We start from the raw sequence: 16,770 nt of genomic DNA on the forward strand, positions 1-16,770 counted from the left end.
CAAGCTATATGAAGTCTATATACATTTATTCACAGGAGAATGTTCACATACTGGGATGGATGAAACATTCAATAATTTGAAGATACATTTTATATTTGAAATTTGTAGAAAGAGTAGATAATCAACATATAGCAAACAAGAAACAGATGAAAACAAAGATACCTTTCAAAATGCGTAATATTTGTGTCTTGGCTCTAAAAGAAAAATAACCAAACATTTAAATCATAGATCAGTATGTTCAAAAATTAGTATTTGGGGGAGGAGTCCACTGCCCAGTGGCTCCATGTTCAATTTGTGAAATTCTATCCAAAGGAATGTTTTAGATGACAATGCTAAGAAGCATCTTTCAATGGAAATGATTAAAATCATTTCCTATAACAAATGTCTTACACCGAAAGGCTACTTTTCAAAATCACAGCTCACTGAACTAAAAAATGGAGTCTAACTAAAGACTTAAAACCCTGCTTGAAAGAAAGATTTGAGTATTGGAGAGTAACCTTGGTGGGGAATTTGTCAAGATGTTTGCTTCCATTCCAACTCTTAGAAGTTTTCCACCTAATCTGAGTGTATGTCAGTATTCTGATACGTGGACTAATGACCTATTAGTTAGAAGAAAATGTTCAGTTAATTTTTGTGATCCTTTGTAATTTTTCTCTTTGACTATCCCTGGTAAACTGGTCCTCCTGGCTATTTTTAATCTGAAGCCAGAGTGCATATTGCTTTACATGGAATAGATACATTCGTGTACACACAACCTCATGGGAGTTAAGCCTTACACTCACAATGAAGGCTTTCCTTTAAAAATGTCAGACCAAAATACCAGAAACTATTTTGAAAACAGATAATAACACTGATTGTATCCCATACAAAACAGTTTAGGTGGTAAGGATTGAATTAGAGACTTAATTTTTTACAGTATTTTTTCTTTTGAAGGTCACAGTTCTCAGGCCTTTCAATGAAAAAGAGAGTGAGGCATTAGACAATATTTTTTCTTTTGAAGGTCACAGTTCTCAGGCCTTTCAATGAAAAAGAGAGTGAGGCATTAGAAGAAAAATTAAAATAGCTAAAATTGGGTTTTAAAAAAAACCCTGATATTTAATTTGCTTTAAGGATATAAATTCTCTTGAAGGACAATGGAAAGCACACAGTGGAAGGCATATATGAAAATTAACCTTTAGGCACTTCCTGGGAGTGATACCCAACACTGTAAAGGTAGACTGAAAACCCATCACTAGGTCACCACACTAAGACCAGGAAATCAATAACCACTAACTCTTGTTTAAGCTGCACTTCTACAATTTTTCAAGAGCCATAAATAAACCAAAGTCACTAAGAAAAACTGTAACAGAATGTTTAAAGTATCATTTTGTGTGTGTGCCTCAATGTTAAGAGTGTCCTGACTAATTTGGCTTAAAATTTTCAACTTGAGCTATTTAATAGGGTATGTTTCCAATTAAACTAAATAAAATTAATAGAATAAAAGTTATAGGAAAAGGTGGTACAAGAATTATGGGGAAAAAATTCTCAATTGGCTAGCTTATTTTGATAAAATATACAAAACAACAAATTCATATCTCTTAAAATCTATTGCATAATCAGAGGTCAAGATAGTTATCCTTAAAATGTCACATCATTCAGTAGTTACCTCCTTTTTCTTTAAACAGTGGAATTGAAGCCACTACTTGAGTTACAGATTTTTTGTGTGTTTTATTTCACCAATTTTGTTCTCAACATTACACTCAACCAAAACCTACTTGGCACTTACTGTCATGAAGTTGGAGCAAGAGAAGAGTTTGCCATATGTTAATCGAGGTTAGATCAAATAAGATTTTAGTACCGTCTATTCTGCTCAGAAATAAACCAGTATGTTCCACAGCTTCTCTGAAATATGCAACATTGCATTTTCTCACAGAATATTACAAATTTCAGTGCAAAGGATGCCAACCCAGAAGCACTGCTGACTTGGGTAAAGGTGCACCTGTAAAACTGCCTGAATTAAATATGTTAAAAAAAAAAAAAAAAGAAAGAAAGAAAGAACAGAAAAGAAACTTGATTTGTTTTGGTTGAGAACAATGGGTCCAAAAAGATCTTTAGTGCCTGGAGCTTCAAACTGAAGAAAGGTCTGAGATGTTGTTCTTCATATACCTTTTCATTCACGTTGCTTCCATTTGAAGAGCTAAGAAAACACTACATTCCACAGTGTATTCTTTTTGAGGATTCTATAAAACTTAGGTTTTTTCATCGCAGCACAAGGGTGTATGCTATAGAGTAGCTAAAATCCGTAAGAAGGAGACCACCACTACACAGAATGTCTGTCCAGTGCCCAAGGTGAGGGCCTCAAATGGTATCATTTCCTTTCCTGCTGCTCGGTACACTCCAGCAATTGCTCCACCTGTTCAGAAATCCATGAGTGTTAAAAAAAAAAAAAATCAGGGTTAACATAAACAGGAGAAAACAGCATTAAAATTCTACTATACGTAAAATGTTCTCAATTGTTTACATTAAAATTTAAACATTACAGAAATTCCTTTTGCTGACTACTCTACATTTTAAGTATGCCTTATATGGTTGGCAAATCACTGACAAGTGTGTTTAGATGTTGAAAAGTGACTCCATCAAACAGAGTCTCCTAGATTTATGGAATAAAATCATTTGGAAGTCATAACTGAAATCACAAAGACTACAATTTCCTCATGACCTGATTACAAACTCAAAAATATCTTATTTGCCATGCATTTAATAGGTACCTAACGTATGCTAGGCAGTAAAAGAATCTTTTGTGTGAGATTGAGCAAGAACTATTTCAGGAGCAGCCACAAGGACTCCCCACTCCACCTCATCCTGTACTTGGAGTTCCCTCCAAGAAGCAGATGGAGGAGGGAGGAGGGGTGGGAAAAGGAAGAGAGGGCGGCCCTAAGCCTGTCAAGTTGCTGTTCATTCAAAGGATGAGGCAGGAGGGATACTTGGGGATTCCTTTCTATTCCTCATACCATTGTCTTTACTTTGTTAGTCACTGTAACTTCCTAGAAATTGAGTAAACAAAACAAACAGAACATCTGTCTCTACCAGGTACCCTGAGTTGCTCACAGGGACTCAGTGTTGTACCAAGAAAGTTAAGATTTCATTAGTTTGAAAAGAACAAATCCAAAGCTCCCAGATGACCCTGTCCCCTGCCCAAAAAGGCTCCAAACAGAATTCTCCATGGTCACAGAATCTAGCTGGGGACACAAGACAGAAAGCACAGCATGAAACAGATTTTGAATAATGCAAGACAATATGTAGTATTTTACACAAGTTTACAACTGTGATGTGATGGTATATGAACAGATTTTAAGAAGAAAGAATATTAATCAACACTTGTGCTTGCTGCCAGGAACATCTGTGACTTTGAAATGCTCACCTCCAGTGGCTGTGCGTACACACTGTGCTACTAACACCTGAAAGGCACATGTTCCATTCGCTCCAAAAAAAGTGGGCTGGGGAGGAAGAAGCTTAAAAGAACTTAAACCGGGCCCCAAAGCAGGATCTGGATGATGAAGGGAAGAAAGGAAATGGCAAACCAGAAGGAGCAGCAAAATGAGAAGGGAATAGATTCTATGCACTAGAGTCTTCTTTTTATGACTTTTCAGTAAGTTTATTAGTTTATTTCCTCTGATAGGTTACAAGACAAACACCCAGTATGTTTGAGTTTTAAAAGGATATTTTCTTTGCCCCACTTGAATGACCAATAAAGACATAATGTACTAGTCTTAAAGAAGGAAATGGACATAACATTTGTTGCACAATTACTGTGTGTTAGATACTCTGTTCAGTATTTTATACACACATTATTTCAGTTAATCATCACATAGCATCCCTATTTCACTGATGAGAAATCTGAAACAGATCCTAGGGGACAGTAATCCAGTAAAGAAACTGGAGCAGAGGGTCTCTAAAGATAGCAGTAGGTGATAACAGTTAAAAATATTGTATAAGGCCAGTTATGGAAACTCCTTAATGCAGACAGGAAAAAACTGGCTTCCTCCTCGTGTTATCACAAAGGTTTCATCATCTATAGAATACAGAGAAACTAGGCCAGCTTGTCCCCAAAAAACCCATCAAGTCAAACAGGCACACAGAGATTTCTGCTTGAGCTTAAGGTTTAAATTCACAGCCAAAAAATTCATGTTTATACATATACCTAGAAAAAGGTCTCAAAGCATATACCAAAATGCAAACAGTGATTACCACTGAGGGATGCAGTAATGGAGGATTTTTTATTTTTGCTTTATAATTTTTAATTTGTGTAAAAGATACATGTTACTTATATTTCCTTATGAGCTTAAAAATGATTTATGCTTATTCTCACCCCTGCGACATGAGCAAAAACCCTGACCTCTGCCCAAAAAACACCCAACAGGTAAAAATAATTTTTAATATAAATGTTACTAATTCATATTCAGAAAGTCCTGAAAGGCAAAAAACCAAAAACCAAACAAACAAAAAAACACAGGAATTTTTCTAAACTAAAATTCCTGTCATTAGAATTATTTTTCCATCCTTAAAATGATGGCACCTGAATGAGTGGAAGCAATTCATCAACCATCTTGTGATGCCACCAACCAGTGAAGTGACAGCTAGAGAGAAAGGAGCAGTAGCCTCCAAAAAGACAAGTATCTTTCTCTTGCTAATGACCCATCTCACAAGAGGTATCGCACAAAGCTTGACATGGTTTCCCTGAAGCCAGCGAGACAAAAATCTGACTCAGAAAGTCAAAGATGTGAGCCAAATAATGGGGGACTGGGGGTGAGAAAAAAAAAAAACATAAAAAAACAGGACCTGTGGTTAAAGATCACTCTTTCTTCTCTATCCCACTCAGACATGTTTCTAAAACAGTTCCTAAAATTAACTGACTAGTCATATAAAACGTTTTGACTGAATTTGAATGTCTAACATACTTGTCAAGATTCCAGCAGTAATTGGTCCCACGATGCCCATCAACAGGATGCTTACAGACATGAACCTACCATATTTGTGACGTCTGAGGGTGAAGAGGGCCAGCAGTCCAGCAGGGACATGAAAGAAGAGAGAGGACACCAGTGCCCACAGGAACACACCATACCACATCTCTACAAGGGGAAGCAAAGAAAGGTCATACATCACTGCCTTTCCCAGTGCAGTCATTACAGAGGGGTGGTCACGATACCCAGTTACTTCATTTTTAAAGCCAGTCAATTGCAATGGACATTCATCCGTCAAATACCCAAACACTGGTGGTTTTAGGGTGATCAGTAAACTATGGCCAGCACCTGTTTTTATAGATAAAGTCTTTCTGGAACACAGCCACACCCATTCATTGAAGTCTTGTCTATGGCTGCTTTCAAGCTACAAGAGCATAGCTAACACAGCGACAGAGATCACATGGCCTGCAAAGCCTTAAATATTTACTACGTGGCCCTTTACAGAGAAAGTTGGCCAACCCCTGACAAGCTACCCAAACAAGGAAGAAAAGGTTCACCCAGGTTTGAAAATTGACCTAAATAATTTCCCTCCTATAAGAAGGACAAGCTTAAGTACCACTGACAGGGTGCTATGCAGTCAACACCTGCTGACTTCCTGATTATCCAGTCATCTAAAATGGAAAAGCTCTACACATAATCACATTCCTTCAACGATCATTTACAAGACAATGCAGTAAATATCAAGCCATCGCCTCTTTTTAGGTTATCAAAGCTCTTTAAGACATGAAATAAATACTAGATTATATGTTTGGCTTAAAGACAAATGGCAAGTTAGGGGGCAGGTTAGAAGAGGAGCTGGTTCCTACAGAGAACCTCTAATCACTGTTTTAAACATTTATTTATTTACTTACTTATTTATTTAAATGGAGGTACTGGGGATTGAACTCAGGACCTCATGCATGCTAAGCATGCACTTTACCCCTGAGCTGTACCCTCCCTGTCTATTCACGCTTAAGATGACAGTAATTCAGGCAACATTAAAATATTTGTTCAACAACCATGTATACAAAACTATGCATGAGACATCTTGGAAGATACAAAAAAGGAGGAGATACCATCCTGCCCTCGTGACTTTACAATTTAACAAATGGCAGACGCAGCATTTTCCCCCAGTGAGCCTAGGCACAGCTTCAGAATTCTCGAGAGCTCTTTCCCCACATACGGATATAATGGTGTCACGTTAGATAAAATCTGTTGTCCACTCCTGCGCTAGAAGCAGGTACGTAACAGGCAATTTTAGAGATCAGTCAGCAGCTTAACTGGGGTTTCTCAACCACAGCACTATTGACATCTGGACCATGTAACTCTGTTGTGGGGGGCTGTCCACTGGAGGATGCTGAGGAGCACCCTGGCCTCTACCCATTAGGGCTAGTAGCACTCTCTCCCTGGTTGTGAAAACCAGAAATATCTCGACATTGTCAAATGTCCCCTGTCGGCAAAACTGCCCTGATTAAAAAACGCTGACCTGACTGAAGCAGAAAGTTTATCAGAGTAACAGCAGTTAAAGTTGCAAAGGTGGACAGGGTCACATAATGGTGGGCTCTGAAGGCCAGACCAAGCACTTCAACATGAAAGCCCTAGAAGGACCATCAATGGTTTTGAACAGGAAAGGGTTGTTAGGATGCTACTTCCCAGGTGGCACCTTGGATCGCCAGTAGGAATACAAACTAGAAACCCTTTCTGGAGGGTAAAATGCAAGTGTGTATCAAAAAAAAAAAAAAAAAAGTCAAGTGTGCACACCCTCGGCCACACTGCTTTTACTTCCAGGAATGCATCCTACAGGAATATACATGAGGGCAAGGACAGGTCACGATGTTCCCGCCAGCTCTGTCTGTACTGGCAAAAACTAGATGCCAACTGCATGTCTAACTGATGCAAGACTTGTGAAACACGTTTTGGTGCAGCCACAGAATGCACATTCACAATCGATAACCATATGAGATAGCTCTTTAAATACTGTTGGGGTAAGACGCCCAAGCCGCACTGGGAAGTAAGGAAAATGCGAGTTTCAGAATAATATGTAGACTAAGACCCCATTTTTGTAAAAACAAAACACAAACACGAGAAACCAATGTGTGTGTAAATAGTTCTGAGTACTCAAAGTCTGGACTTATGCTTATTCAATAAATATTTACAACATGCACAGGCACTGTTTTAAGTGCTTGACAAACATTAACACATGCAACCCTCTGAATAGCTCTATGAAGCACATATTACCATCTACAGCTCTTGGATGCGGAAACAGAGGCAGAAGGAGGTGAGGAAACTTGCTGGAGCCCCTACTGCCAGCACGAGGCAGAGCCCAGGGCTGACTCACGCTGGAAGCCATGCCCTCATCCCCTGTGCCTCTTCTTTGTGTACATTAACATTCAGAAAACTTATTTCTAGGGAAGAGAACAGGTTGGGGGAGGGTTAATAACAATTCACTTTGATAAAACAAACAGCTTTTTTTTTTTTAAAGAACTGTTCAGGATGGTTGGTCAGATTGGGATGAATGATTAAAGAGAGCAGTGAGGAGAATCAGTGGACGTGGGGAGAGCAGGGAGGGCGAAGGGGGAGGCACAGGGGCTTTTCTTGAAATTGTATTTTAGTTGTACTGCTGTATATGGTTTTTGCCCGATCAATCTCTTATTCATGTTGGGGGTGGGGAGAGGGAGCTACGGGTTGACTAGATGTGGGGCCATATCCCCCCAAGCCACCCTTAGCATCGTCACCGATGACTGCGTCAATTCTTTGCACATATTAAGTCCAATAAAGCTTCAATTTATACCATATTCTATATACATCTAAATTAGGACGCATAGCTCTTGTTTTGGGTGAAAGGCTCTGAATTAAAGCATCAGGGGCTCCCCATCTAGGGCTCAGTGCTTTTTAAAAATAACAAATGACAAGGTGTTTGGCACTTTTGTTCTGGTGACCAACTATCAGATAGCTACAAAAGGTTTCAGATGTCTTGTGAGGTTTTTTTCTTTCTGCTGAACAAAATATATCTTCAGAATAATTTTTTAATACTGTTGAAACTGGTCTATTTTGTTGGTGCTTGGCAAATTGTTAAACCAAGTCTAAATCACATGATGTGGAGCATAAAGTGATTAAACAGTAATGTCCCAAGCTGAAAAATTAAATGTGTATAACATACATGTATAATATATAAAAAATATATAAGTATGTATACTAACTACTCCACCAAACAAACAAAAAACCTTCCCAGTCAAAGGTGTGGATCAGTAATTGTAGGCAGGATTCTCCATCCTCCATGTCTGAGTCCCCATCCTCATCGGGAACAAACCTATACTACGTACAGCTGCAGCCTCCTTTCTTTCCCACCTCAGGTACGAGCTCTTCTTGCCCACACCACCCGGGAGACTTGCCCTCTCTCCTTGGCAGAAGCTCTAGAGGCTTCAGTGTCTGGTGTCCAGATAAATGTGCACCCGCCAGAGCTTGGGCGCCAACAAATCCCTCCTGCCTAGGCAGCTGCTGTTGCATCCTGGCCTCCCCCTTCTAAGCCCCCCCCCACCCCATCTACACCACCCACTGCCAGCTTGTCCCCAAGCCACAGGACATGCAGTGCCCTGCTAGAGCAGTTACCCCATCTTCAGCTCCTCAGTCCTCACCAGCTCCTCCCCAAATCACTCAAAAGACTCTGACCTCCACTACACCACCCAATGTGCACAAAGTTCTACAAGGGCACCAGGAATGCCACTTCCGGGGTGGGGGCAAACAGGATACAACCCAGCCTCCAAGAGGTCAGAGCAGTTGCCGTCCCGGCTGTGCTATCACAGGGCTTCTGCTGGAGCTCCCCAAGGTGCAGAGATAAGCTCTGTTGTCCCCCAAAACTCAAGGCACTGCTGACGCATGGCTCCTTACTGGCTGCCACAGAACCACTGGGGCAGTGCACTGGGAGGTGAGGCCCTGACTACCACACACATGCACGCGCGCGCGCGCGCACACACACACACACACACACACACACACACACACTCTAAGTTGGTAACTTCTATAGGGATGAAACAGATCCTAGGGGCCAGTAATCCAGGGGCCTGGACACTCGGGTATGCTACCCAACTGCTATGGACTGAATTGGGTTCCACCAAAATTCATGTGCTAAAGCCTTAACCCAACAATGCTGTGGTCTTATAAGAAGAGGAAGACAGATCTCTTTCTCTGTTTCTCATTCTCTTTCTTTCTTTCCCGTCATGTGAGGAAATATTGAGAATGTGGCCCAAGAGGACCCTCGCCACTTCATGTCCATGTTGGCACCCTAATCTTGGACTTCCAGTCTTCACAACTGTGAGAAAATAATTTCTGTTATTTAAGCCACTCAGTCTGTGGTATTTTGTTCTAGAAGCCCTAGCAATCACTAACACTCACCTGTTCCCATTTCCTGGAGCACCTGCCCAAGGAGGCCTGCTAGGCTGCCAACCCAGCTTTTCTGAAAGCTGGAAGGCCTGCTTGCAAACAAGACCTGGCAGAGCAGGTCAGCTCCTCCCCGAGAAAGAGAAGCAGGCTGCACCTTCCTACAATGATGAGCTACATCCATTAGCTACCTCAGTGCCTACATATTTTATCTAGCGTCACTTAAGTTACTCTAAGAAAGAAAAAAGGCTTTATTAGATTAGATGAGTAGTACAATTTATAAAACACTTTTCAGATGGATGGAATTATTACAGGGCTCTAACAGCTAAGGCAAACCTCAATCAATAAAACACTCTTACAAAACTAAGCGATTTCCCTTTAATCTACTGCACCTAAATTTGCCATCTATTTAATAGCTATTTATTGATCATCATATACTACTTTTCATTTCCCTGGCTCAACATATTGTCAGAAATCTCTGTCTACATATTGTGCAGTATTTTCTTATCTCCTGTTTCAAATCAAGTGCATTATCTTCAGCTTTGCTTACTTTGGCAGCTAAAGTCACATCATTTCCCCAAGTTGAAGAATAAATCAGATAACTAATACGTAATAAAAGATTATAAGGGGAAATCAGGTTAAGCACTGGTGGCAGTGCCACATCCTCATCCCTGGAACCCGTGATCATGTGACCTTACAAGGGCGTGATCAGATTAAGGAGCTTGGGATGGGGGTGGTTATCCTGGATTTTATAGGTGGGCCTAATGGAATCAGAAGGGTCCTTGTAAGATGGAGGCAAGAGGGTCAGAGTCAGAGAGATTTGAAGATACTCTGCTTTAAAGATGGAGGAAGGGGCTATATGCCAAAGAATGTAGGTGACCTCTAGAAGCTGGAAAAAAACAAAACCAATTCTCCTTCAGAAGGAAGGCAGCTCTGCTGATGCATTTTGGACTTCTGACCTCCAGAACTGCAGGATGATAAATATATGTTTTTTTAAGCCACTAAATTCATGGTAAGTTGTTTCAGTAGTGGTAGCAAACTAATACAGAACTGAATTCATGCATTCAATAAATACTTTTGAGCCCATTCCATATGCCAGGCACGTCACTGAAAAACAAAAACAAAGATCAACAAAAAAGAGCCCTGCTCACAGGGCATTTGTATGTTTAAGAATCTATGTTTCAGGGGGTGGGAGGTACAGCTCAGGGGTAAAGCACATGCTTGTCATGCACAAGGTCCTGGGTTCAATCTCCAGTGCCTACATTAAGGGAAAGAAATTTTTTAAAAAATCTATTTTTCAGACAAACACTTCAGCTAAAGAGACAAGTCACACAGATTGCAGAATCCTAGGTGAGTATTGTGCTAACAAAAGGGGCTTGTAACGGCCGGCTCCTTGGCCCTCGGTCCTGAAGGCTAAATCACCTAGTTTCCAAGCAAGGCCTCAAGACCAACCTGGCCCCAATTAATTAGCAGAAATGGAAGAAGCCTAAACCAAGTGGGCAGCGTGAGGCTTGGTGCTCAGCTATCCATTTAGCTGGCCCCACTCCGCCTTATGGTCCAGGTCAAATAACTAGCCAATTCCTCTGAAACCAGGGTTCTAAGCAGACCACATCACTCCTCTTGGGAACTGTAGTCCTACCCAGTCCTGCAATTCTGGAGATGCTGGACTGCCTGGATGGTAACTGCCCACTGTGAGACCCCAACCCCACCTACCTGCCAGGGGATCGGTCTGTTCCCTAACAAATACATATATACTGGTCTCCTCCCCTGGATCCTGACACAGGGCTTCTAAAACCCTTGTGAATAATGCTGCTAGGAAAATCTTTTGTTTGACCCTGGTTCCTGACACAGAGCTTCTAAATCACTTGGAATTTCCAGGAGTGCCTTTTGTTCTCATGAGGCAACTGTTGGTGGGCTCTTGGATGGGGGCTGGTCACCAGAAAGATCAAGCCATGATTATAAGGTTGGAACTTTCAGCCCCAGCCTCCATTCTCTGGAGGAGGAGAAAGGCTAGAAGGAAGTTAATGATGGATCATGCCTAGGTGACAAAGCCTCCATAAAGATTGCCAAAGTACAGAGTTCAGAGAGCTGCTAGAGTTGGTGAACACATCTATGTGCTGGGATTCCAATTCCAAAGGGACAGAAGCTCCTGTGCTCAGGGACCCTTCCAGTCCTCACCCTATGTGTCTCTTTATCTGGCGTTCATTTCTGTCCTTTAATGTCTTTGGCAATATCCCAGTAACCTAGTAAGTAAACTGTTTTCCCGAGTTCTGTGGGCTGCTCTGGCAAATTGACTGAACCTAAAAAGAGGTCATGGGAACCTCAGCTGGTCAGAAGCACATGTGACAACCTGGACTTTTGATTGGCATCTGAAGTGGGGGGTTGGGGCAAGCTTGTGGAACTGAGCCTTTAATCGGTGGGATCTGAACTTAACTCCAGGTAGACAGAGTCAGAACTGAGTTGAATTGTACTGATGTCTAATTGCTTGATGCATGGAAAGTGCACACATGTGGCGTGAGGCATGTTGTGAATGTGGTAGCACTGTGAGAGTAAAAGAAAACTGAGTTTTCCCTAGATACTTTCCTCTCCACCCTAACAATGGCGACTTGCCTACCAGGACCACCAACTGTGGGCTGCCACCTCCCTCCTGATGCCACTGCCTAACTGCTTGCTCACCCCTGGTTTCTGAGTGTACCCCGCTGGCCTGCCTCACCCCAGTGGTCTCCTGGTCTTAGCCTGGCTAGATCCTGATCCGGCCTTCCATCTATTCTCCACACAGGGCCAAAAAGGCAGTGCTAATGGGAATGAGGGTTCTTGTTGGGGTGATGAAAATATTCTAAAGTTGCTTTCTGTGATGGTTGCAAACTCTACAAGTATACAAAAATCATTAAATAGTATACTTCAAAAAAAAAAAAAAAAACCACAGTAAGTCAGATCATTCCTCCTCTGCTCAAAACCCTTTCATGTGGCTTTCCAGTTTCTGACATCACTTCCTCCTCCCTACCTTGACCACACTGTTCCACCCACCACACTGGCCTCCGTTATGCTTCTTAAGCAAACTCCTGTCCCAGGGCCTCAGAACCTGCTGCCCCTCACCCAGAATGCTCTTCTTCCAACAGCTGCGTGGCTTGTTCCTCATTTCCTTCAGCTTTCAGCTCTACTGGCACCCTCACAGGATTCCTTGTGACCTTAAGTAAAACAGTACTCCCCCTCCAAAAAAATCCAAGCACTCCCCTAGACACCCAAGACCTGCCACTTACTATCCCAGTCTTACACTCACCACCTTTCCATAATTTAAATTTTATTTTCTTGCTCTCCTTTAGAATGAAAGCTCTTTTGTTTTGTTTACTAACACATGTTTACTTAGTCCCTAGAAAACAACAGACACACAATGGACAGTAAGTAAATATTTGTTGACTGAATGAATAAATGACTGTTCCAAGTGTGACCTATTCTTGATTCTAGCAATGGCACAAAAGTTAGTCGGTTTTAGTTCAATTATCATGAGATAAGCTTTGACACTGAAGGTATAACGAAATTCATATCTTCGGAAAGTTAAAGTTATTCTTTATACAAGAAAAAAGATCTGCCTTTCTTGGCATTCAAGTTTTTTAAAAATAACAACAAAAGAAATTTGAACAACTTGGAATAAGGAGGCTTAGGTAGAAACCTAAATGGCTAAATTGCAAATGCAGGGGCAAAAAAATCAATTCAAAGCTTCCTGACAGTGATAAACCATAAAACATTTCAGAGCAATGATTTTGCCCTAGTGAGTTGGCATAATATGCAAGTAACCTTTTCTGTGGGGCCAAAATAGAAACGATTCCAGAATCAGGTCAATGAATGAAATTCACTGTCAGCAGGCTTTGGTGCCTCAAAGAGGATCAAACTTCATGTACCTATTGTATCCATCATTCCAGCTAAAAAAAGAAACACAGTAGGGAGGTTACCTGTTTATCCATCACATTGTGATCAACCTGAGGTCAAGGGCTGTATCTCACGCATGTTATACCCCCAGCCCAGAGCCTACACTTGACCAAATGTATACCTGCTAAATGAATGATCCCTGGTGATCACCACCGCCAAGTTATATATCCAAAGAAGTACTCATAAACTCAAGTACCTACTACAGTTTAATATTTCAGAACAATTTCTGAAAGCAAAACAATTCTCAGCTACAGATTCTCTACCTCATTCCAAATCCACTTATCTCAGTCTTTTCTTGAAGAAAAGGCAACTAAAAGCCAGACAGACTGAACAGAATATTCACAGTTTCAAAGTTATCACCTCACATAGGACTTACTACAAAAGAATTAAAATACCCTTACAGTGGAGAGATCTGATAAAACATCATCTTCAGCAAATGATTAAACCTTGCATTATCAATAAAGGGACAAACTGACATCAAATGTCTCCTGATGTGATGCACTGGGAAGTGGACGTCACCTATGTGGGTAGCATTCTGAACAAAGATATTTAACCTGAATCTAATCATGAGGAGACAATCAGATAACTTCCATTGTGGAACATTCTATGAAACGATTAGCCTGGATTTCAAAGATGACAGTCTCAAGAAACTGAAGCAAAGATGCAGGAACTGTTCTAGACTAAAGGAACTAGCAAGACTAAAGAGACATGACAACTAAACGCAACATGTGATCTCTGGTTAGATCCGGGAATTTTAAAAAAATTTTTAAAGGGGAAAAAGCTATAAATGGCGTTATTCGAACAACCGGGCAAATTTAAATAATGCCTATATATTAGATAATATTCTATCAATGTCAAATTTCTTGGGTGTGATGTCGTTTTTCTGGCTGTGGCAGAAAATGTTCTCATTTTAAATGATACATGCAGAAGCATTAGGTGTCAAGTGCCATCACTTCTGTAACTTCCTTTCCAAAGGCTCCGCAGAAGGTAAAAATGTTATGTGTATGCATATATATTTAGGGAGAAAGCAAAAGAATCAAAATATTAATAATGAATGTAGGGGTATATAAGTATTTGTTATACTATCATTTCAATTTTCAGTAGGCTTTCCAAATGGAGTTATGAGAAAAATAAGGAAATGAACAAAAATAGACCAATCTGGTCCAGAAGTGCCTCCAGAATGCATTTTTGGACGGTGTCTCCAAAATACCATATATTTTTGTTGTCATTGTCAAATGTGATCTTAGTACCTTTTGATACCTTTTGCCAGATTATCATTTTAGGCATGATTTCAAGCTAACATCTGTATCTGACCCAACATGGATATTATTTTATTAACTATTTCACAAACCTGTTTGGGAAAACACTAGGCAGGTAATATACAGCCAAGTCCCTGGTGTCCGATTAATGGCGCCTGGCAGTCGCTGCCCAGTGGATGAGAAATCACAGGTGCCTTGTTTATAACTGCAGTCAGTAATCCAACCCTCCTTCCTTTGCAAGTCTCATGCTTGTTCTCGGATCGTTTACTAACTCAAGACATCAGTCAGCTTTGCTAGAGAGCCCAACCTCACCCTTCAATTACCAGTCCTCAGTCTTCTTGCCTTTAAAGGTCCAATACATAACCGTGCCCCCCTCCCCAAGAGTTTTATTATTAGCATTCCCAAGTAATTTCTCCTCCTCTCAGCTTTCTGAGCACGACAGTTTTCTATCTCGTATCGTAACTGTGAAAAATCCTCCTATCAGGCTCAGCAGAAGGTTCTCCAGTGGGTGTAAGAGTTACAAAGAAACTGTGTCAAAGATCTAGAATGCATGAGTGGGAGAGTCGGCAACAGGTCTCAGAAAGTGATTCCTAGAAAGAGCAGCTGGTGGAGGGGGTGCATTTGGACGTCGGTGGGAGGGATCCGCAGACAACCTCCCCGCGCAGAGGGGCTGGATTAGACGAGAAACAAAAGAAGTGTGAGCCCTGACTGACAGCTCCGCAGTCTGGGCTATGCAGCGTCCGAGATGCCAAAGCCCAGAGGCCGGCGCGGACGAAAGGGGCCAGGCGCACCTAGCGCCCCTAACAATGCGGGGATGACCGCCTCCTGTGCCCCCAACAAGACGCCTACAGGGCTCTGCCGAGTTCCTGTCTGAACCTGGAGCGTTTGGAAATTCCCAAGGGCAAGATCACTTTGGGCGGCGGCCGAGCTCCCTTCACTGACGGGTCCACCCGCGGCCGCTCCCGACGACCTGGCGGGGCTTGGGGTAGCCGGTCCCGAGGGGCTGGCGAGGAAGCGAAGTAGAGTGGCGCTAAGGCCCCAATTCTCGGCCGAGGGAGCGGGAACCTCTTCCCAGGAGGAAAACAGACCCCGCGGGAGGGGCAGCGAGGACCCCGCCTTCCCCCGGCGGAAGGGGTACCGAGCGGCCGCGGCGGGGCGTGCAGTGCGCAGGCGCGGGGCGGGGCCGGTACCTGGGAAGGAGCAGAGAGAAGTGGAGTTTGGGCACAGGGTCCCGTTGCCCACCCGCGGCACGAGCTTCAGGCTGAGGATCTGCTGCAGGAGCCCGGCCGACCCCCCGCTGCCGCCGCTCCCTTCGTGCTCCATCCCGCCGCCATTCACCACAGAGAGATGGAGGAGAGCGCCCGAAGTGCTGCCGTGGCTTGCTCTCACTCACGGCCGGCTCCGCTCTCCGCACCTCCGCCGCCTCAGCGTCACCTTCGGCCGGGGCCCTCTTCCTCGCACCCCAACGGCGCTGCCAAGTATTGGTTCCTCCCTCCAATCACAGGGCGCCGCAGATGGAAGGGGCGGGGCGAGAGTTGTCCCCGCCCCTGACGTTGCGTACGGCTCTCCGAGACCCAGCACCTACGGGCGTAGCCCCCTACTGGGGAAGTCGTTAGTGCTCCAGTGGTGCGTGCTCTTCTGTGCCCTCCTCGGCAGCGCCACCTATAGGAAAGTATGGGAAGAGAGGGGAGGGGATAGGGAGATCAATAAATACATACATACACAGGCATCTGGCAATAAGAATCAGATGTTTCAGCACCCAGGTGCGAGAAGGCTGGAAGACAATGCAGCAATACTTTCAGTATTTGGAAGGAAAATGATTTTGGGGGAAAACTTCGCTTTAAAAAGCTATTGTATACAACGTAAGGAATATAGTCAATAATATTGTAATGACTGGAAACAGATGGTTACTAGACTTACGGTGATCATTTCATAATGTATGCAAATGTCAAATCACTATGTACTACACCTGATACTGACATAATATTGTATATTAACTATATTTCAATAAAAAAGTAAGAAGCATTGTGTACAAAATATGTATTATTTTCCTTTTAATTCAAGAACATTAGCAAGATTGTTTATTCGAGTTCCCTCTAAAAACCCTTTGTCTTGGAAACTTTCTAATGCCAGTTCTCTAACACCACAACTGGGATTTTACATCAACCAAGAAACTTTTCTAAAACAAAAATAGTATTTTAAAAAGTCATGAAATATGCCCCAGCCAA

At 42.4% G+C, this 16,770-nt stretch overlaps 1 protein-coding gene and 1 non-coding gene across 3 annotated transcripts; both read right to left on the reverse strand.

The window, feature by feature from the left end:
- Positions 1 to 9: 9 nt before the first annotated feature.
- Positions 10 to 16,131, reverse strand: TMEM170A (transmembrane protein 170A). 2 transcript variants are annotated; one of them, XM_032486771.1, is made up of 3 exons: positions 15,733 to 16,131; positions 5,007 to 5,108; positions 10 to 2,392 (listed from the first exon to the last, which is right to left on the reverse strand). In XM_032486771.1, exons 1-3 carry the CDS (start codon positions 15,863 to 15,865, stop codon positions 2,262 to 2,264), a joined length of 366 nt encoding a protein of 121 aa, XP_032342662.1. In that variant the 5' UTR covers positions 15,866 to 16,131; the 3' UTR covers positions 10 to 2,261. The 2 variants fall into 2 exon arrangements, with proteins under 2 accessions (XP_032342662.1, XP_032342661.1); XM_032486770.1 differs by having other exon boundaries at positions 4,938 to 5,108; positions 15,733 to 16,130.
- On the reverse strand, positions 3,641 to 3,768 carry LOC116666138. Its single transcript, XR_004322986.1, has one exon. It is a non-coding gene; the product is annotated as a small nucleolar RNA SNORA27 (small nucleolar RNA).
- Positions 16,132 to 16,770: the final 639 nt, after the last annotated feature.

The sequence above is a fragment of the Camelus ferus genome, chromosome 9, assembly GCF_009834535.1.
Source record: "Camelus ferus isolate YT-003-E chromosome 9, BCGSAC_Cfer_1.0, whole genome shotgun sequence".
NCBI classification, from domain to species: domain Eukaryota; kingdom Metazoa; phylum Chordata; class Mammalia; order Artiodactyla; family Camelidae; genus Camelus; species Camelus ferus.